This window comes from Dermatophagoides farinae, chromosome 1 (genome assembly GCF_024713945.1).
Source record: "Dermatophagoides farinae isolate YC_2012a chromosome 1, ASM2471394v1, whole genome shotgun sequence".
Lineage (NCBI taxonomy): Eukaryota > Metazoa > Arthropoda > Arachnida > Sarcoptiformes > Pyroglyphidae > Dermatophagoides > Dermatophagoides farinae.
The window spans coordinates 2,944,099-2,968,120 of NC_134677.1; the positions used below are offsets into that span (position 1 = coordinate 2,944,099).

Consider the following 24,022-nt stretch of genomic DNA (forward strand, 5'->3'; position numbering starts at 1 on the left):
ATTTCATATTTTCATCATATAATCATTATTATAATTTAATTATCACAAGATCCTAATGATATTCAAAGATAAACCAAAAAGAAAGGTGAAATTTCATTTTAATGATCTCATGTATGATAGCAATTAAAATTTTTTTTTTTTTTGCAAAAATGAAATTTATCTACCGAAAGATGGTACTAGTGTTTTATTTGGAAAGTTTTTTTTCCATATTTTTATATAAAATAATATATTTTGAATTCCAAACAATAGATGGCGGTTTTTATGCTGAAATTGATGGTCAATGTTCCACACTCTTTTTACTTCGCAAGCTATAGCTTATGTGATACAAAATACTAGCTACCATCGTCGTAACATGTTGTTCTCTCTCACCGGTCTTGGTCTTCATTTTTCTCTATTTCTCTCTTTTTGCTTCGATGATCATAGAGCTGAACTTTTTTTTTCCAAACGCGCGTAATTCCTAACCATTCAGTTTGATTCAAGTGTCTGACCTGTCAACATACACACATGGTATTTGAATTGGTAGCCGACATTGTTTATTCTGAAACTACTTGAAAATCAATATCGCCCTATGACCGGTCCATACAAACTACACTGTGATTATATCGTAATAACCTCCACTACCATATGATGTATGTCACAGAATCATCTACTATGCATCCAGAACTTTCACCTTACCGGCTTCCATTTCATTGGTTACAATTGGAACAGTTCATTTTTGTTCCTGAACATTTGGTGAATCATTCATCCTATTTTATTGTGAACGTTTCATTTCTATTGGATGGGTATTAATTTACTCATCACTGCATTCATTCGATGAAATCGAAAAAAAAATATCTCCAAAGGCTAACATCTCGTTACATTCGCGGCATTGTTACACTTGTTTCCAACTACACCGACCAACCAGCTATATAGCATCCACTAATTCCATTGTTGTATTGGTCGTTATTGGATCGATCCAAAAAAAACCAGAAATTGTGATGTGTGCTTCATACTACCCATTACTGCTACTACTATTCCGGTGAATGATTCCAACGAAAATTTTATTAATGTTTCATGTATTTTGTGTAAGAATAACATAGACTGTTCCATAGAAGAATATTCACAGTAGCAGTAGCAAATAAGAAAAGTACTAGATGATGGTTGGTTCCTGAATCAAATGAAAATCTTCCACATCTTCATCATTGCATTTAATATATGTTATTAAGAATGAGCATAAAATCATATCGAGCAGAATCTTTCATTGTATCTGAGTCTGTGAATTGTGTGTGTGTGTGTGCATATTTCAACTGTCCTGTATGTGTATCACCATCGCCATATCATCGAGAATCCATTGTTCTTGTTTTTTTTTGGTTGATCCAAAAAAAAAAATTCCATTGTGTTTTTTTTCAATATCCGCAAATATAAGATTCTTTATATTTTTTCGGATGTGTATATTTTACAAGTTTTAAACGGAAATTATTCTCTTTCTATGTGTTTGTGACCGAATTCGTCAAAATTGCCTTCATCAAATTGATTTGTTTTTCCCATTGGTTATGGCAATTTTTGGACAAAAAACCGGCCATTACAAAACAATGATTGTATGTTGACACCAGCTGGCCAAATATCTTTAATCCAAATTTAAGAATCAATCGAACATACACAAAAAAACATACAACATGGCAACAACATTGACCACATCAAGTCATAATCATCAACAACAAAATGATGATAATCAAAGAAATGATAATAATAATTTTGACATCGACAATGATGACAATGACAATGATGATGATTCTGGGGATGATAGTGGTAGTAAAAGGTTCAATACATTGTCATTGTCTTCATCATCAATATTAGCAAAAGATTATGACAGTCATCGTCATTGGTATCATCATTATTTGTGGAAAAATTCCTCATCATCATCATTGTGTTCATACATCATTTTTCTTATTATTGATTATTTATCATATAAATTTTGTTCTGTGAAAAATTTTCATCAAAATTCTGGTCAAAAATTTTCATTAAAAATGCCAAATAGTCATCATCATCATCATCATCATAATAATGAAAATTTATTAAAATTTATTGTGCATTATCTGTTTATAATGGCCAATATTCAATTGTTATGGCCATCATCGATATTAATAACATCGGCTCAACGTATCCTAAACGGTATGTTTATCTTTGCTAAACATTTTTTTCGTTTTATTTTCCTATGGCTATTTGCTACAAAGAATCATTAAATATAATTCTTAGATTCTTAATTTTGGTAAAATGGAAATGGAAAAATATGAATTTTTCGATAAACTTGGGGCTCATTGACCTAAAAAAAACTCTTGTCCATAGCCACTATTTGTTTGTATGTGTATGTTTGAAAATAAAATACTAAACATGAAACACAATCATTGCGGTAGTGATGACTTTGTTTTGCTTTCCAATCAATTTTTATGGATTTGCGATTTGTTTTGACCACATGCGTATTTCGAATCGAAAAAAAAGAATAACTAAATTCACTATTAAACCAACCGAAAAACATTATTTTTTTCTTCTCGAAATTCTTTGGATGCGGAGAACAACATGAACCCGAGATGTAAAAAAAAATTGTTCCAAAATAAAACTAGGTCAACCAGTTTATATAGCTCAAACACCCATATGATGATACATACATTTTTTTTTGATCAAGAATTTTTATTCACATCTCTTTAAATGTTGTTGAAAGCCGGGTCGTCATTCTCGAAATGAATCGTCTTCCTGTTTTATGATGACCTCGTGAGAATGCTCTGTATGCGTGTGCATCTCGTGTTGTCAAATAACATTATAATAAATATTCCATGCAAAGCTTCCATTTTGAAAGAGTTAATGAAATTCAAATTCTTTTTTTTGTTTTGTTTTTCCATTTTCCATAAACAACAACCCTGAAATGATCAAATGAACTTTGAGTATTATAAAATCTATTCATTAGTCCATCCGTAAGAGTTGCTTATTTATAATATAAAATGTTCTTGGAACAAATCGTGATTTTCATTTCGGAAGTTTTTTTCTTTATAATTTTTATCTTCTCCACCCATGTCGCGTAAATCAAAATAATCGATAGATGATGATGACCGAACTTAATACCAATACGATTGGGTAAAGTGAAACAAAAAAGTTTTTCTTTTATACAATTTTCGATTCAAATCCACAATGTTTAGTGTTAAATGTAGATAAGATTATCATAATTAAATGATGGTGGTGAAAGTTTTTTCGCTTAAAAGTTCATTTTAGCATCGGAAAACTTTTTTTTTCTTTACAATTCAAGTTTTATTATCTCTTTATCATCATATAATCAGATTCGTTTTTTTTTCTACGATTTTGGTGTTGGTCATTTGTTCTTTTTATACCAATAGTGGTGATGCTTATCTTGATTTTTTCACAAATGGTAATAATTGATGTAAAATTAACGCTACTTCAACTTTGGTTTATCAATGATAATGATTGAATGGATGTTGTTCATATCGGAACCAATCGGATTGATTGATTGATTGATTGCATCCAGATCATCATCATCATCATCATTCAATCGTCATTTTTATTATCAATGACGATTTCAATTTCAAATTATCATTGCAGTAAAATTGGAAAAAAATGCAATGATTATCTATTTCAAACACTAACAACAATCTTGATTTACCAAATGGATTTGATCATCAAGTTTCGGTTACAAACAAACAGACAAATAAACACAAGAAAAAACAACATTGAAATACCGCATAATGATTGATCATAACATACTCAGCTTTGCTCTACATTTCAATCAAAATCCAATCCAGTGTATAACCAATCTCTTTCTTTTTCCACTATTCGGTTATATTAATCCAATTTATTGACCTATATCATTTGTCCATTAAAAAAATGGTGGTGGTAGTAATCAATCAAATCTAGTCAAGATTCTTGTATAACATTCTATTTGTATTTTTTTTTCATCATCATCATTATAATCATCATTTGTAATATGTCGAGTTATTGTTAATATCATTTTTATTCTCTTTTTTTTTCTCATCATCTGAATGTAATCAATCTTGTCCAATGTGTATGTGTGTGTGTATGTATTTTTATGTTGTTTTTTCTTGTATTTTCTGGAAAATGTCATTGTTTTAAATATTTTGTGAATGGTTGTTGGTATTTATTTTGTTTTGTTTTGTTTGTGATTCGAATACCTAAATAACAAAAAAAAAACATCAATATAATATGATCACAATCATCATCATTAGTAGTAGTTGTAGTTGTAGTTGTATACAGATCTAATTCAAATAATCCAAGTATATCAAATTCAAACAATAAATAATAGTGGTTTGTAATAATATTTTTTTTTTGCCCACATATTCATTTCAAATAGTAAACAATCAAAATAATGATGTTTATGATGATGATGATGATGATATTCAATCAATCATTTTATTATACGTGATTTTGTTTCAAATCGGGTCTTCTTTCGTGAAAATATTCAACCAAACCTTTGCTTGAATAAATAGACTGAATATTTTTCTTTTTAATGATTTAATTTTATTTCATTTTTCTCCTCATACTGTGATGATTGTGTTTCTCAGTTGAATTTTTTTAAAAAAAAACTCATTCTCATTTTGATGATGACTTTTGTTCCAAAAAAATGATAATCATTTTGTGTATCAAACAAAGCTTTTTTGTGTATTATTTTTTTTCTTTAAATTTGATTCGTCACCATTATGGTCCTCATCATTATCATTTTATGGATCAAACACACAAGCATACACATTTGAAAAAGTAATTTGTTTCAGGAACAAACAAATAACAGAAAAATGCTTGTTTTATTGATGATCCAGAAAATTGTAATTTAACCATTTTGTCCACAATGATGATGATGATGATGAGGATAATTGAGGAAGCGTTTTGATTGTTATATTTGATTGGCTAAAATGACCATTATACAAAACAGATATATCATGCTTGACAAACATTAAAATGAAAACTGAAAAAAAAACAAAAAAATATTGATGGAATATTATCAAATCAAAAATTCAGATATGTCACTATATCATATTCTATGTGTTTTTTTTCCTGATTGAAGACGATTGGTGGCAATTTCATCCGGTTTTTTTTCTTGGAAAGATTTTGAACTTATGGAATTTGTATAATGATTATTCATTTTCCACTGTGTTTTTACACTGTTGTCGGCTAATCAAACCGGCATGAATTTTTTCCTGACTTGATCACACACACACACATTCATTTATTATTACTGCCAACCAACCAATATTAACACGATTCTCATTCGAAAATTTCAATCAATTTTTTTGTTACTTTTAATGGTGCACTTTACCTACACAATTTAAAAATACAAAATTCAATTTCATTTTCATCATCTACATCCGATTATTATCGATTCAATTGTGTGTTTGTTTTTTTCCATGTTTGTTTGTATTTTGATGTATTGGCCATCATCATACATATTATTATTATTATTATAATTTTTAAAAAATCTTTGAATCGAATCTAAAATAACCAAATCGTTTTTGCGTCAATCATCATCATCATCATCATCATAATCGGTAGATTATAATGGCCAATAGACTGAAATTATGCCGAACATAAATTGGCCTTCAATAAAAAAAAAATATATTGGCCAATCAATTGACCAATTGACCAATTCAATCTATTCATTCATGTGGGAATATTTTTCTACTTACTCACTGAATGAATGCCGTTTGTAACAAACAAACAAACAAAAAAGCCAAACATCACCTGTATCCATCATCATCTAAACGCGCACAACCACCACCATCGAAAAAAGGGATGTGTTACATTGTTGTCCATTGCGTTTTGATTGATTGCCCATCTTGTTTAGTTTGTTTGTTTGGACAACAACAACAACAACAAGTTGCCATCCATCCATTTAGGCATCATCATCTGGCCTGGATGATGATGGCAGTATACCATAATTTGTTCAATAAAGATGGCCATCCATTTTTCTTTTATTTTCAAACCAAACAAACAAACAATACAGACATAATTCAATTTCAAAGTTGAAAAAAATTCAGTTTTTAAAACATTCACTTTTGATTTCTCTCTCTCTTACTCTTATGTATTCTTTTGGATTTTCAATTACATTTAGCTTTGGGTGAGAGAATTGGCCATTGTCAATGTGAAATAACCAACATTGAATTAACGTAAATGTGAAAGTGAATATTTTTTCTTTTCATATTTATCCATACAGAATTTCAATTAAAATTTTTTAGAAATTCATTGTCAATTCATCAGCAATTTAAAATCCACAAATCAGATGATTTTTTTTTTCTATTTATAAAAAAAATAAATGGGTTTTTAATTTCGTTTGAAAAAAGTGGATTTTATTTCAAAAATGTCAATACCAATGACCTATTGACTATTTATAAATTTGAGAAAAAACAAATTTATCTAAATGCTAAGGTTTTAATTTGTTTTCGGAAATTTTTTTCCCGTTTTCTCATTCTCCATCCATTTATCCACCTAATCTCGGTTATTTGTGCTACCACTTTTGTTTATTGTTTTTGATTCAAAAAAAAAAAAAAAAAATAATAATGCTTAAAATCCCCAAAAAGATTATGATTAAAAAAAATCGGAGGAAAAAAATTTCCAAATTTTTTTTTTAAAGATTCACAAAAAATATTTCGATGTAATGCGATTTATTTGTGTGTGTGTGTATGACATTTATCCAAAAAATTTCAATGGCAATTTGATCATTGATTGATTGATTGAATAATTGACAACAGGTTGGGGTTTTATTTCATCTGTGAAAGTGATGAACAAACTTAAATTTAACCATTTTTTTAAATTGAAAACATTAATGGTTTTTTTTCATCATTGTTTAACAAAAAAAAGAAGAAAATTTCATAATGAATGTGGTGTTGAAAATTCATTCAAGTGTCGAATCGCAATAATTTTTTTAAAAAATAATCACGAACACAAACACATACACATCCTGCCTTGATGTGACATTGTCGTAATTATTAATAAATGATTATCAAAGAATGACGATGACATTTTGATGGCCGTATTGGCCATATGCTCATCATTATCAATTGTCATTGTTGTTGTTGTCACACATCTTTATACTTACCTGCTTTTAATTATCATTATCGTCATTTGCCATTCACTGTAGATTAGATAGATATATAGAAATATTTTTTCCCCTGCTTCACGTCTATTTGGTTGGTTGGATTTGATAGTTTTGAAATTTGGAAATTCAGGCTTGTTCTCTATACTCATTTCTTTCGAGCTTGAATTGTATTTGTTGTTGTTATTTTTTGCCTTTTTCCCGTTTTTTTTTCTTTTGGTTTAAATCAGCATTCAACTATAGCCATTTAATTACACAACAAACACACACACACACACATAGTGAATATATAACCACAATTCAAGTTTCCTTTTTTTTCTACTCTTCGTTGAATTTCATTCTAATGAATCTTTTTCGATATATGTTAATTAGTAATCATTGCCCTCATCATGCGAAACCTACACTTCCTTTTTATTTTCAAAGGTTTGAACTTCAATTATTATTATGATCATCATCATCAACAAACACCATTTGATTAACATGATCTTCATCGAACCAAAAGGATATTTTCTTATTTCCCATTTATTCATAGTTATTCGAAAAAAATATATCTCTCTTTCTACCAATGTTGTTGTTGTTGTTGTATAAGGGTTATTTGCATTTTTTCCCTTGTTCAAATGAATAATGTTTTTTTCCCTCTCTCTATGTTCTCTAAAGAATTAGATGGTTAGATTTTCTTTCGATATGAAGTGTAAAAACATAAAAATAACCATTTTAAAAAAGTTTGAACCCCAACAACAACAACAACAACAACAGAAATTAGCAGCTCATTTCAAGATTCTTGAGTTCATTCGTGTAATAAAAATAATAACAATAATATATGCATATAAACAATCAATCTTAAATGGATAAAATCACAAAAAAATGTATTGCTTTTTATTTACAATGTTTCGAACTGGTTTTTAATAGATAACTTTTGTTAGATTTCAAATTTTGTTAAAAAAAAATTTTTTTTCTTTTCATTTTTCTTCCACAAAACAAAATTCACATATATATAGCAATGAATACAAATGGTCATAAAGATCGACGACAGTTGATCAACATGAAATAAAAACAAAAATGAAACTTAAAAATTAATCTGAATCTTCATGGAATGGATGACAAATTAATGATGATTATATAGATAGCTGGATAAAAATAAAAATTCTTTGATAACATAACACAGAAGCTAATTTTTTCCATCATTAAGATCTGAAGAATTTGATGATAATGATGAAAAGAAGAAAAATTGAAAAAAAAAATTTTAAAGTTTTTATCAAATGTTCATGAAAGATTAATTTCTTGTTCGCTTGATTCGTTACGTACGAATAACGATACGTTATTCAAAGTAAAAAAAATGGTTAAATGAATTCATATCGAAAGATTGCTAGAAGAAGGTGATGACATGCCATTATCGGATTCGTTCGGGCTTTTTTTGTTTGTCCAACAATTCATATGAATGTATTTCCTACATAATTCCCAATATTACGACCATCTTGGTTGTCTCCATTTACATGTTTTCGTCATCGTCGTGGTCGTTGTATTATTGACCATTTGCAACTTTTTTTCTTTTACTGATTTTAAAACATTTAAAACATCCACACACTGCCTGTATATATAAGTAATATATTTTTTTTTCTCTGTTATCTTTAATCTGTTACTTTGGTTTTTTTCCTATTAAGTATAGCATCATTTTTTTCAGACAAACGATGAGATTTGATAATAGATGGGATAAGAAACAAAAAAAGATCTCCTTTTATGAAAGAAAAATTTCTTTTATCATAAAATGATCGGATTGTCTTCTTATGGTGATGGTGATGTTATTTTTCAACCATCCATTTCAATTCCTAAAACTACCAACCAAGGGGGGTATCTCTCTCTCTCTTTCTATCTCATTCGATAAAATTCACAACTAAGAACGTCTTTATGTGACGTTTATGTTTTGTGTTATATTGGGCAATGATTTATTTGAATGTTCAGATTTTTGACATGAATTTTTTTTTGTTACTTTGTTCCACATTGTTGTGTGAGTGTGTGTGTGTGTCATCATTGTTATTATACATCGGTCATCGTATGCAAATACCAATTTGTATGATATATTTGAAAATTTTTTTCCGGTCATTTTTTTTATTGAAAACGATGATGATTTAATCGTGATCCGTTTGGATCTAAAAAAAGAAAAAAAAATTTCTGGGTTAAAAAAATCCGATTAAAATCTGAATACATTTCGAGACAGATAGTTTTTAGTGAAAAATTTTGTTTTGTTTATCAAATCTGTCTGTCGTCGATTTCACATAGAATAAGAAAGAAAAAAATCTCTTCTCACCTTATTATATTGGGGTATTTCACTTCTTTGCATAATTTATCTTATGTGATCCATACGAATTCTTTTTTTTTGTTTTGTTTTCTTATTTACTCGAAACGAATCTGGAAACAAATTTAGTGTTTCGTTTGTCGCCATCGTCGTTTTTTTTATTATTATTGTTATTTTTTCAATTACTGCTTTTTTTTCTTTTTGTCGTAATAAAAATTTATCTCTTGAAAATATGTCATGCATGTGCCGCGCTTGTCATCGAGACAAGCGAAAATTTGGTTAAAAAAATATAGCCAAAGATATACAATAACAACAACAAAAATAAAAATCCGTCACCTGTTGAAAAGATTTATTCATCTAATTCATTTCTTTTATCGATAAGATTATTCAACCCTTCGGCCTGAATTTGATATACACTGTGTAACACCATCCAAACACACACACACACACACACACACATTATCACTGTTGTTGAAAATTTTTTTATTTCAATTTCCATCAATCAATTTTACTTCGATAAATTGTTGATTGTGATTTACTTGTACGACCCTGATTTCTCTCTCTCTCTCGCTCTCTTTTCTTCCGTACTATGATCATCACTTGACAATAATTTGATGTACAAAATGAAATTCGAATTTTCAAAGATCAAAGGGGAAATGATTGAAATATATTTAATAGAATTTGAAATCATTATTATTTTGGTGGCTATGAAGAAAATGAGAATTTTTCAATCTTTTTTTTTGTTCACAAGTTCTATGTTTTGTCATTTTCTTCTTCTTCACATATATCTGGTTGGTTATGCTCGGTTTGGTTCAATGGTTAGTTAGATAGATAGATTTGATACAGAGAAAAAACTTTGTTCACATATGGAATGATTATTTCTTTCGTTAGGTGTATGTGTCTTACAAATGTTTTTCATTCATCATTTGAAGAAAAAAGAAATCATGAATTTTTTTTTATATTTTGGTTTTCACCGATATACAAGAAACCTATGTGTCCTATGTTTTTCCGACCGTGACACATGTCATGAAAAGATTTTCATCATTCGTCATCATTATTCTTGTTTTATGATAATTTTTTTTTCGCTCTTGTAGAATTTTGTTCAATTCATTTATTGGGAAAAAAAGTGGGTGTTCAACAAAGCGAAACAAAAATCCATAACAAACCTCCCCTTGAATATATATATATGGCTTGTCATGATCATCATCATCATTATAGCCATTCATATCATGTGATCATCACAGACTTTTGTTGTTGTTGTTGTTGAAATAAATTCAATTCAATTGACGCCGACTTAAATACAGAACAACAAGCTATACAAGCAAACAATAAACCACCATCACCACCACACCACCCCTTGTTGTTGCTCCAAAGTTCACCTAAATTTTTCTTTGCTAGTATAAAACATCTACAAGTATATCTATTCATTCTGATAATAAACAGACTAATAGTCATTATCATCATCATCATCATCCTCAATTTGAATTTGAGGCAGAAAAAAAAGAAAGAAATTCAATTGTCGAAAATCAAAGCAGAAAAAAAAATTTTCGCTACAATTGTTTACATCCGTCAATTTAGAAAAGTAAAAAAAAAGAAAAAGAAAAATAGTTAGGTTATAGTTAGTACGTTTGTAAGGAAATTGATTCTTTCCTTCCTTCTTAAAGTGTGACCTCTTGTCATATTTTTGTATTAGTCCAAAAAAGTAAGCTATGCTTCGGTGCCTAATCTTAATTACTGACAAACAAGACAAGGTCCCATAGGTCCTTAGAATGGTTGGTTGGTTGATTGCACGTGCGTTTAGTTTCTCTTGTTGGGCTCGTCATTTGTCATTTGCATTTTTTTTTTTTTTTGATGAAGAAATGATTTTTCCAGAAAAAAAGGAAGTCGAGATTTGTCTTTACAGAAACAGCAGAATCAAATTAATTTGTTAAGCAGAAAAAAATGGATCAAGCATGACCAAATCATCCATCCATCTATCTTTGGTCGATTTATCGTTATTATTGATGAACTAAATATTCAAATTTTGTTTTTTTATTGTATTATTTCCTTTACCCCTCAAAGATAGTAATTATATAGCAAATAATATGTTATGGTCTTCGTGTGTGTGTGTGTGTGTGGTTTTTTTTTTACTTTCTTGGTTGTCGATGATGATGAAGTGAATTATGAGAATTTTTTTACATTTTTTTCTATATATTCAAGTTTACATAATCACGATATTTACCATCCTTATGATCATGATGATGACGATGATGATGTTTCGTAAACAAATTAGATTCAAAGAGAAATTAACGTTTGGTATTGACAGACATTTCATCTTATCATTAAATGATTTGCGTGCAAACGTTCACTCACACACACACACACACATATTTGATCCGGGCACATTGTAATGATTATTTAAGATTTATATGTCCTACTATGATGTTGATATTTTTTTCCTAATTGGACACACACATACACATTCATTGTATGAACCAAGAAAACATTCTTTAAAAAAAATAAAAATTCAGAAATATTCTCATTTATCAACAATGTTGACCGAACCCAACAACATCATCATTATTCTTATATGACATCGACATTGAATCGATTCAATAAAGTTGTACAATAGAACATAATTCATTTGAACAACAACAACAACAAAAAAAATTTGGGTGTAATTTTACTGGAAAAAAAATAAATTCAAGTTTTCACTTGATATCAAATGCACAAACACACACACACACGCAGTTACAAAAACAGACAATGGCATTATACTCCCACAAACAACAAACAGACAAAAAACTCATAAACTTTTGAAAGAGTTGAACTTTGAAATTTTGGAAAACAATTTGTTGTTCCGTATATCAACGTATAATGATTATCATCATCAATGATAAAGATGATCATGATGATGATGATGACAATATCCAATTTCAATATTGTATTCAATACATCTGCCAATGTATTTTATTTCCAAATGGAACAATCACAGTCACACACACACACACACTGAAAATATGCTTGACCAATATTTATTTCATAATTATTATTTTTTTTTCTTTCTTGCTGTCAATCCATCATCATAATGTTAATTTTTTATTTTTTTATTTCTTTTGTTAGCCATACATACATCATCATTTTAGCAATCATAATCATTGATTGTAATAAGTTTACAAAATGAAATCTGTCTTCGTGACTTCCCTTTATTTTTATGTTCATGGCTTTCTCTCTTTTTTTTCCATCAACAAATCTCATTGATCAATTGTTAAAAAAAAGATTGATCAGAAAAAAAAGAACAAGTGAAAACTGAACATCTTCACGTTTATTAGTTATCATCATCATCATCATCATCGATATCATCAATATCATAATCTTAATTTGATCCATAACAGAATTTTGATTTTTTTTTTGTTTGAGTTGACGTAGATTTTTTTTACTTTCTACTTTTACGTTTTATTGGAAAACACACACACAGTATACGGTAGTCCGTATATGACAGATGTTCCATCTATTGGATCTTAAAGATTTTCTTTCTTTTTTTTTGAAAGATTGAAATCTTGAATTGTCGACCACCATCATCAGAAAGATACGAGTTACTTTGAGCTAAGTAGTTTTTCTCAAATGAAGAAAAAAAAATCCAAAATCTTCTGTTCAAACGCGTAACTAAGGTAACCTTTGACCAATAATTTTGAGACCTGTTTGTACGACAGATGTTCACCGATATATGGTCTCGATCTATGGCCTATGGCTTGTTTTGGTCACACACACACACAAAAACACAAGCACACGTACAATGTTTCTTTTCAAAACATTGATCTTCACTATGGACAATTTGACGTCAATACACATAGACTTGACACGTATGTTGTTCCACATCTGTCGGTTCATCGCTATAGTGGCCAATATAATAACAAAACAACACCGGACGTCACTGTTTATGTGTTCATGTAAAGACCTGTTGTTTTTTCTTACAAGTTCAGGTTCTTATTTATTTTTTTTCATTTTCCATCATTGATTTTCACCGGTCAACAACGAGTTTTTCAATGAATTACAAAAAAATGAACTGTAATTCATATTCATTGTTCTGTACAAATGAAACTGCCAAATTATCAACAATGGCTAGGTCAAATTTCAAAATTCAATTCAATAATCAGATGGGAAAATTGTTTCCGATTCAGATGTTTATGTGAGTTTGTAGTCATTGCCAGAAAAAAAAATCAAAGAATCAAAATTCTACTGAATTCTTTTTCGTATGAATAAACATTTAAAAATATGAATTCAATGAACAGATGCACACGACAGTTCAATAGGTTCTCTCTCTCTCTCTTTCACTCATTCAGACCCAATCTCTTATTCCCAATGGGCTCAAATATGAACCTAGCCTCTGAGGTGCTTTCGAATCATAATGAACAAAAAAAAAAAAAAAAAAAAAAAAACAGAGCGATGCACAGCTGCAGCTGCACGTGTGTGTGTGTGCGTGTGTGGTGTTTGTGACCACGTTGTTTACCACACGAATTCATTATTTTGATTATTATTAGAATCAATAAAAATAATTTTTATTCTGCATCTGTACATATATGGATTTATTATTGAAATGTTCATCATAATAATAATGATAATTCAACAAACAATGAACAAAAAAAAACATCTGTCTAGTTTGATTTATTCTGCATATTGATTCTTCGTCGTTTGACAAAACCGTTAAAATCTCTCTTTTTCCATTGGTAAACATACACACACACCCTCGATATAGCCATAATCAGATCAGATAAATTATAGAATTTCTCTCGCTGTTGTTTCCACCAGGTGTATTTCATTGGAAACATTTAGTCTTTTGTGTGTATCTAGATTTTATTATCACTTGTTTAAAATTGTTTAATTTCAAATTTTATTACCCCATGTGTTTTTTTTATACTTTGTTTATGATGAAGATTTGTGTGTTTGTTCATTTTCTTTATACTTTATCTTGTTGTTGTTGTTGTTGTTATTCTTGTAAATTTAACAAATTCAATTTTTGGTCAATTGAACATTCATGTTGTTTAAAATTTTACCTATTCGTTCATTTTTTATGTAATTTAAAAATAATTCACTATTATCATTATCTCTTGATGTGGCAATATAAATTCAAATCAAATTTAAATTAAATTTTGGACAAAAAATTTAAATTTTCCTTATAATTTCAACCAATCAACTGTAGCCATTATCATTGGATGAATAATTATTTTTCTGTTTATCCCTTTTTATAATAATAACAACCGAATCGAAATTAATTTGGATTTTTTTCTAATTTTTTTCATATGATGTCATTCGTTTTTTTTTCGTTTGGTGGCATTCAAATCATTTCGTCCGATCATCGACCAACCACAACCAAAACTGCATTATCTTTTGTCCTTTTTTCTACTTATAAATCAAAAATGGAAAAAAAATAAAAAAATTCTCCCACGCACAGGTGATTTAGGACAACTAGAATTTCACAACATTTATACACGTCGTGGTAGTAATGCAACAATTGCCTGTGAGCCAGCATCTCGTGCCACCAAGATTTATAACATTCAATGGTTCAAAGATGAACGTAAAGTTGTTGAGGTAAGTCCATCTTTCTCTCTCTCTCTCTTTTTTACTCCATTGATTTAGAAAAACCAAATTTATAAACAATAAACGAATAATCTCTCATAAGGAGCCAGTCATTCATTCATTCATTCATTCAATTGACATAACAATATATACAATCCTTATGGTCTTGTAATGGAAGAAAAAAAAATTTACCTGCACATTTCTTTTTCGTGTAAATTAGTCATTGTTGTTTTGGACCTGAGAAAATTAGTCAATGAAAAAAAGAAAAAAGAGGAAAAAATGATCATTTGTGTTTATGTTTTTTTATGTGTGTCGAATGAAGAAAGATTGACTCACGACTTCAATTCTTGAATATTTTTATCTTTCCCTTCAACTGATGAATAGATTCACAGAAAAACAACATAGAAACAAAGATCGATTAATAGAAAATTTTTTTCTTTTTTTTTTCGTTCACATTCGAATCATTATCGTCATCATCATCATCATCAATTCGGAGCTCAATTTGAATAAATGCTAATTTAATCGGTCAATAATTGATCGGATCAGATATCTTTGAAAAGGTTTTTTTTTGTTTTCTATGCACAACTTGATTGACTTAAAAATCAATTTTTCAATTATTGTAGTTTTTTTTCACTTTTCTCTTTCTTTGGCCCTTATGAAAAAAGGCCTGATGATTGTTGATGATGATGATGATCCTAGCAATCATTCAATTGCTCAGAAGTGTTTTTTCCCATCTTCAGTTCTAAAATTGGCCAATTATTTGAAGATAGAAATGGAAAATTATTGAAATAATCAACAACAACGATTACAAACTCGCGCGCACATTCATCATTGATGGCTGGGAGAGGAGAATCTAGAAATATGCAAAATTCATAATTCATATCATTGAATGAACATCGTTTATAATGAACATAAGAAAAAAAACTTTTTTTCTTGCTAGGTCTGGAGCAATTATTTTCTCATCAAATTTCAATTGCAGTATATAAAAGTGCATTGGAGAAAATTATTCGTTTTTTTTTTGGTTCACACAAAAATTCATATATTACCTGTTTACTTGATTTCTATTTCACTTTTTTTTCTGTTCACTTTGATTTTATTTAGATTGAAAATCAACGAATTATCAACTGGCAAGTGGGTGATCATGTTTCATTCGTACCGGAAACTGGTGCCCTTTTATTACGTTCAGTTTCATTCCGTGATTCTGGTGATTATCTTTGTTTGGTCAATAATAAACGTGAAAATGGCCAAGTTCGACTTATGGTTCAAGGTAAAAAAAAAATTTTTTAAATAAAAATAATTTTCATTCTTTCAACAACAACAACAAAAAATCCTTTTTCCAATTTATTTTCTTTTCACTTGAATTATACACTTATTCACACACACACACACACACACACACACACACACAAACACGCATACACTCGACATTGAATAGGAAAAAAAAGAAAATTTATTTCAAATTAGAACAAATTGACAGGTAGCCACCACACACTTATAGAATGTAAAATATAATTTTTCCAAGTTATAAATCTTTCAGCAGGTCGTCATGATGATGATGATGATGAGGATGACTTGTATTAAAAGATCAATGGCATCTTGTCACAATATTTTCATTCACTTTTCAAATATTCATTTGCATTGGTCAAAAGTGTGGTCGTTGTAAATTAGATTTTTTTTTCTTGTCGAAATTTGACCTGTTCAGGTTTCGTTTTCTTATTCTGGCCAAAATTGATATTTTCAGAAATAAAGATGTATCGATTTTTTTGTTTTTGTTTTTTTTTCATTGAAATACGTGAACAATTTATTCTTCATTTCAAATGTACAGATTTTTGTTTTCATAGAAGAAGAAAAAAAAATTAGCTCAAAAAATCCATAAATTATTAGCAAAGTGAACGCGAGTTTCATTTTGTTACCCTGAATGATGTTTGACAAGATAGAATGATTTTTTTTTGTTTACTGGAATTTATTACATTTGTCAAATTCATATCATTCATTGACAAAATGCATAGGCTTGTTTTGTTTACCTTTATAATCATTATCGTTATAGATTATATTAAAAATGCTTCAATCGATTGTAGTCGATTAGTTGTCGATTTATTATCCTCGTTTATATGATTTTGAAATGAAAGGCAAAAGTGTTGGGCGTGTTTGATCACGATTGAACCGACCCGTACATCCAGCACCAATTTTTTTTTGATCACATCATATTTGTTAGTAAGACCAATTATCCAACAACAACAACCACCAAATAAACTATTCGACTGATGATCTAGATTTTTTTTTCTTTTTTTCTACGTATTGATCATAAATTATCGATCTAAAAACAAGTGAACAACAACAGACAACAACGAAAGTCTGTCTGTGTGGCTATCAATACAAATTTGAAAAACGAATTTTTTTAGCAAAAGAAGAAAATTCAAAAAATCATCAATGTGGTTTCATATATCATATGGTTGGAAAACGATTTTTTTTTGAAAAACAAACAAATATCAATGCTTTCAATCAAATAAATTGGTTTTTTTTCATTGTTTTATGTTTTTTTAAAAATATTTTGTCCAAGTCCATTGCGAATTCGTTATTCTTGAATCATTTATTCATTCATTCGGAGCCAAATGTCGAAAAAAATCGTTTAAAGTCATCACCAATATTTATGGTTCTATTTTTTTCTTCTATTCTTTTTTGTCTATTTATTGATCCATTCATTCATTCAATCTTTTTAGCACAAGTTAGAAAAGAAAGGAAAACAAAATTCTCGTGATTATATCATACCTTATGTTTACCTAACAATTATATGATTTTGTCGAATTCACATGCACATTTGCACACACACACACACATCCATTCAATGACCACATTTAACTCTTTGATTAGGTCAATTGTATAGGTTTTTTTTATTATATTTCATTTTTCATTCATTTTTTTGACCGGTCGATTTGGTGGTCAATTGATGATAATGGTTTATTGGTTGATTGTGATGAACGGATGAATGAATCGACGAATTCTCTATACATTCACAATCAATAAATCCTCATAAATGATCAATGGAAAAAACGAAAATTTGACAAGCGGAAAACAAAACAAAAAAATGGCCACAAAATACCAACAATAGTGTACGGCATGATGATGATGATTAGCAAATTTTTTTTCTATTCGTGAATAGCCAGAAAAAAAAGTGGCCATAAATTCAATAATAATTTTACCTGTCTTCAAGTCACAGGACCACAGATACATTTGTTGTTGTTGGCATTTGAATGACCGGACATTTTTTTTTCTATCCGACAATTCAATTCCATTGGCCTACAATTAACCTAACTTGAATAGAACGAAAATTATTAGACATACATTTAGTAGAAAATAAAAACATGGTTGCGAACATTAACCATTTTCCGGTCGAAATTTTTGAAAAATGTAAAAAAAAACATTTCCAATCAAATGAGATGCCTATTTTTGATGATGATGGTGGTCATCATCATCAATGGGAATTGTATTCATCATAATGTTTATGTTGTTTGTATACGGCTTCTGTTATTGTCAATGTTTATATTTGTCTTTTTTTTCAATCTTTCATTTCACTCAAAGCTATATATCATTTATCTGTCTGAACAATATTGAATTTATAATATCTATTAACACACACACACATAAAAATATCTTTATCATCATTATGTAAAGTCATACATAATGATCCAAAATCTACAAAGATAGAAAAACATTTCCATGTGAGCAACTACTATCTATTGTGTCGGTTTTCTTCATTGATGATGATGCTAATCAAGCTGGAAAAAAAACCATGACCAAAGGTCAATCATGTCCATTTTACAATGATGATGATGATGATGATGATGTTATTGGTCAATATTTATAGCTATAAATATGAATAAATATAAATATATGAATTATTACATCAAATACAATATATAATATTCACTTATACGGTGGCCATCATTGAATTAGCTTTAGCACATTTTATTTGTTGTTGTTGTTGAACATTATCTAAATAATATTATTGTCAGTCACGCCGATTTTATCATCGTATATTTTTGTTTGTGTGTATCGTCGGTATTTTTAACGGATTTTTCAAAAAAAAGAATCACTTTTTTTTCTTTGTTTGGTTCGACATGCTAATACCATCATCATCAACAACAACAACAACAAAATCATCATGATCAAAACACAATAAACATTTGGTTTGGATAATAGTAGTTTCATATCATTTTCATTGTTAGATTGATGATCCAGAAAAAAAGAGTTGAAAGAAAAAAAAAAAAAAAAAACCAACGCCACCATCAAAACCATCACCACGATCATCTTAATTCTTCAAAACAATTTAGCTGACAAAATTGGCACGAAATGAAATACCGTTTTTTTTTGTTTGGATATGGAAGATGTAGATATATTAGATGATATATGTCAATATAATTTATTTAATTATATGATACACACACACATTGAATTAAGGGAATATGGTTGAAAGTTGTTGTTGTTGTTGTTTATTTTGTAGAGAAAAAAAAGTAAATCTATGTTCATACAATGAATTCTTGAAGCAGAAAAAAAACGTTATACATTTTTCATTTTGATTGTTCTAGATTTATTTTCGAGAGAAAATTTTTTTTTTTCAATGGAAAAAAAATTTCAAAATCTAGATCAAAATTTGAACAAGTTTCCCTTCTTCTTCTTTTTTTTCTGTTGTTGATTGTTGATTGTTTATATCATGATTTAAAATAAACATTCTTTGATTCAATCTACCATCATACAAGAAATAAAAAAAAACGAAGCAATTATCCTTTTGTAAAAATATCAATCAATGATGTCATTTGTTTGTTCACAGTCACATAAAAAAAACAGATATCGCACAGAAAAAAAAGCAGATGTCTTTCGTTATCTAACAACATCAAAATTGGATAAAAATCTATTTGAAATGAAAATCAGATAAGATTTGAGCTAAATTGGTAAGATTCACTGCTGTTGCTGCTCTTGCTTCTGCTGCTGTCAATGTTATTTCAATTGCCCGGCTATCGAACTCTATAGTATTATCTGATTATTATCTTTAGATTGAAATGAATGATGTAAAACAACAACAACAACGAGAAAAAAAACATAAAAATTTGAAGTCAAGCAGATGTTTCTTGATAGTTGATGGTTATTTTTTCTATTATTATTATTATTCGTTTAACACCTTGTCATCGTCATCATCATCATTGATTATGATTGGATTTTTTTCTTGTTGTTGTTGTTCATACCTTGTTAATCTTTGTATGGATAATCTGGATTTTTTTCATTTTTCGTTACTTATTAATCATTTGATCACACACAATGGCTAATCTAGATCTTTTTTCTAAAGAAAAAAAATCCATGACACTATATTTAAATTTTTTTTTTAAGAAAGAATTTGAAAAATTTAAATTTTTTTTTCTTTCTCTCTTCATTACTCTTTTCATCAGTCGATCGTTTGAATTATTGATTTCTATGGAAGCCAGGTGTATGTGAATTTTTTTTGCTTATTTTTTTTTGTTCGTTCGTTCTTTCGTGAATATTATTATCACATTAACTTAATGGTAAATGACCAAGTGACCAATTTATGATTAAGATGGTGATGATAAAGTGATCTAAATTTAGGTAGGTGGTCATTATGATGACCGAATGACAACCAAACGACAATTGTCGATAAAGATAATCATACACACAGTAATCCATTATAGCAATCCATCCATTTTGGTTTATATGAATGATGGTGATGATTACCTCCATCTTTAGTCAAACTATCCTTGATCCTAGATTGATCGATTATGGGCTAATTTTGTTTGTTTATTCTCCTAATAAAAACCAATGAAATGATTCATTTTTTTCGATCTTTTTGCTTAGATTTAATAATAATTTTGTCATAATAACTTCTCTATGTCCATATATTTATGGTATTTTTCTTGCATTATAATAGAAAAGTTTCTTCTTCCTCATGCAGTTTTCTTTTCATCATTTTTTTTCTTTGGTTTATCTATACACACAAAAAAAAAACACAAATCCTGTTGTTTCTTAGAATTCTATTCATTTTTGTTAGCCATTAATCTTGTTGTTGTGTTTGGTTGTGGTCATCAAAAATGGTTATAATAATCTTAAATCGAATCGAATCCATTCACATCGTTTATTCGGTTCATTTGTCATCGCCATTGCTCGATGATGTTGATGATGATGATCATTCAATCTTGTAATCTTTTTCTATGAAATGTTATCATTATCATTCATATACGGTGTATGTATGTCTTGTACGATTGACGTCGGGTATTATTTTTTTACTAAATTGTATGAAAAAAATCAGGTAAATAGGTATTTAGTGTGTGTGTATTTGTGTGATGCCAATCACATTTACGATTGTATTCATTCAGTAACATTTCGTAGATACACACATACACACACATATTCTGTCAACAAAAACATTTCAATCAATTCAATCGATTCATTTCGTTTAGCGGGTCTTTTTTTTCATTTCTTTATTTCATGGTACCAATTTAACGCATGAAAGGAATAAAAATTTTTTTTTTTGATTTAGCTATGGAAAATATGACTTATTTTCTTTTAGATAAATCTCACAACAAAATGGATGGATAAAGATGATTCTTGAAAATTATAATCGAAATTTTTTTTATTATCATAATCATTGGCATTGAATGAATGAATTGTGTGATTTATCTTCTTTCTTTCTCTCTTTCTATTGATGAAATGCTGATTGAGTGTTTATTCGAAATTTTTTTCTCTGATCATTTTTTTTGTTGTTTATGTGTTTAATAATTGGTTTTGCCAAAATCACAATTACCAATAATTTTTTATTTTGCATTTTTCGTCAAAAAATAATGACTATATTCTACTTTATTTCTTTTTATCAGTGTATCTTTATTTGATTTCTAGTATTCTATCAATCGATTATATTCATTATTATTGAGCCATGGACGTAAATCTTGCCATGTCCGCAACCATAATTGTTGTTGTAGATTTTCATCGTACGATATTTTACTCGATTTTTGTTCTTTACAATCTTCAAAATATTTGCCACTTATATTGGTCAGTTTTGGTGATAATGCTATATACAATATTGTTTCCGCTCCTTCTTCTGGAGGCTATATTTAATGAGTTTTTATGAAAATCAAAGGATTTAAGAAAAAAAAATCAAATCTACTTACCCTAGTGAACACATCTACGATAAAACTTGCAAAATTCGTCCACTTACGATTTATTAGTATGTCTGTTAGACATAAACCTGGATGTAGAGAATTAATTGTTAGATATTTTTCATCATTTTTATTGTTTGAATCCATATTCATTTCAATCCATTTATTGAATCGATAGGTAAACATAATAAGTGCTAATTTTGATTGACCATACGCATAAAATGGTGAATATAATTGTCTTGATTGTAGATCATGTAAACGAATCGTACATGTATAATGCATCATGGATGATACAGTTATTATTCGCGATTTTTCTAATAGTTTTAACAATTTGATTATCAACAAACAATGTCCATAATAATTAATTGCCATTGTAATGTCGAATATTCCATCATTTTTCATTGCTGGAGGTAACATTACACCACCATTACAAATCTAAAATTAAATTCATGGAGCAATTGTTAATACTGGATAATATGAAACTTATAACTTACAAGATAATCAATTTTGGTTTCCATTTTACAAATTTGTTCGGCAAATTTTACAACAGAATCCATTGAACCCAAATCCAATGGATAGATAATCAAACGGTCTTTATATTGTTCCAAACCTGATTTAGATATTAGTTTACATTTAAAATTTTCAAGCTCATTATCGGCACAATCAATATTCAGCTGAGAACTTCCAGTGATGATTTTGGAAATATTTTTTTTTAATAAATATCGTAACGTTTCAAGTCCAATACCACGTGTACCGCCTGTAATGACACAGATTTTCCCCTCCAAACTAATTGACCCAAATTCTGCATCATAATTTAATTTTTTACGGCCAAATATTGCAAAATTTCGAAAAATCTCTTCACATATATAGCTGAAACAATACGAAAATAATAATATAGACCAGATGCGAAAAAAAATCTGAAGAATAGCATTTATGAATATTTGTAGAAAATTTTTTACGTTTTTTTTACTCGACACTTTATCCATCGTCTTTCACAGATAAACACTCATAAACAAATGATTAGAAACAGAAAAAAAATGTTTTTTACACACGCACACACATTCTGAGTATTATTAAACACCAATACTGCTACTATGAATCAATTTCTCATGAGTTTAATTGATTGTTTTACTCATATTATCAGTACAATGTTGATAAATCATATCTTTGAAATTTTTTTTTGCTTTAAACTACAGCAAAAAAACATCAAATATAGCAACCAAAAAATAACACTTAATACAACATTTATCATCTATAATAAAATTGTCATCATCGTTTCCATCAAAATCATAGAATTCTTATGGATTTCAACAGATACAAAAACAAAAAAAAAATAAAAATAAACGTTTTTTTATGACCACAAACGCGTATACACTGTGGACAAGGAAGGAAAAATCTTAACACCTAAATCTTGATGTAATACAAGTGCATTTATTCTCAAATCGATTATGAATCATGACTACAGATGATGATGATTATGAACATCAACATGTCTGGCGTCATTGATGATGATGATGATGAAGTTATTTTTCTTGATTTTCATTCATAATGATGATGATGATGCACAACGGTGAACCCTGTTAATCAATGTGATTAAGTCATGGCTTAAATCCATATACATATTCTTTATTCATTCATTCATTATTATAAACCATGTTTTCATCATCTCTATGTAGTTTCTCATAGTGAAAATCATCAGGATTTATGAAATGCGTTGAAAGATGATGATAATGATCAGTGACCGCCACACTTTTTTTTGGGGCACCCGATAAACTTAATGATTTTTTTATGGTTATAATCTTGTATTCATTCATTCATTCCTTTTTTTCACCTTTGTTTCTTTTTTTGTTGATGTTTTTTGATACATTTTTCTTTCTTTTTCTATCCATTTGCTTCTGGTATTTGTCTGTATGTTTGTTTCGGATT

The 24,022-nt window shown here is 28.7% G+C and overlaps 2 protein-coding genes across 5 annotated transcripts in view; one reads left to right on the forward strand and one right to left on the reverse strand.

Annotated features, from left to right (window-relative positions):
- Window positions 1-470: 470 nt before the first annotated feature.
- Ptp99A (Protein tyrosine phosphatase 99A) overlaps window positions 471-24,022 on the forward strand; it is a 37,640-nt gene continuing 14,088 nt past the window's right edge. For all 4 annotated transcript variants that reach the window (XM_075734202.1, XM_075734215.1, XM_075734211.1 and 1 more), the window contains exons 1-3: window positions 471-2,151; window positions 14,812-14,948; window positions 16,038-16,203. In XM_075734202.1, coding sequence (XP_075590317.1) covers window positions 1,656-2,151; window positions 14,812-14,948; window positions 16,038-16,203 — 799 coding nt within the window. In that variant the 5' untranslated portion in view covers window positions 471-1,655. The remainder of the gene's footprint in view (window positions 2,152-14,811; window positions 14,949-16,037; window positions 16,204-24,022) is intronic.
- Window positions 21,643-23,148, reverse strand: LOC124493036 (polyprenol dehydrogenase-like). The gene is made up of 3 exons (XM_047056080.2): window positions 22,591-23,148; window positions 22,109-22,531; window positions 21,643-22,045 (listed from the first exon to the last, which is right to left on the reverse strand). Exons 1-3 carry the CDS (start codon window positions 23,080-23,082, stop codon window positions 21,833-21,835), a joined length of 1,128 nt encoding a protein of 375 aa, XP_046912036.2. The 5' UTR covers window positions 23,083-23,148; the 3' UTR covers window positions 21,643-21,832.

Coding starts and splice junctions, on each gene's coding strand:
- LOC124493036 (XM_047056080.2), bottom strand. CDS start 23,082: ATGGATAAAGTGTCGAGTAAAAAAAACGTAAAAAATTTTCTACAAATA. Junction 22,532..22,590: donor AAACCAAAATTGATTATCTT/GTAAGTTATAAG, acceptor ATTTAATTTTAG/ATTTGTAATGGTGGTGTAAT. Junction 22,046..22,108: donor TCGTAGATGTGTTCACTAGG/GTAAGTAGATTT, acceptor CATTAAATATAG/CCTCCAGAAGAAGGAGCGGA.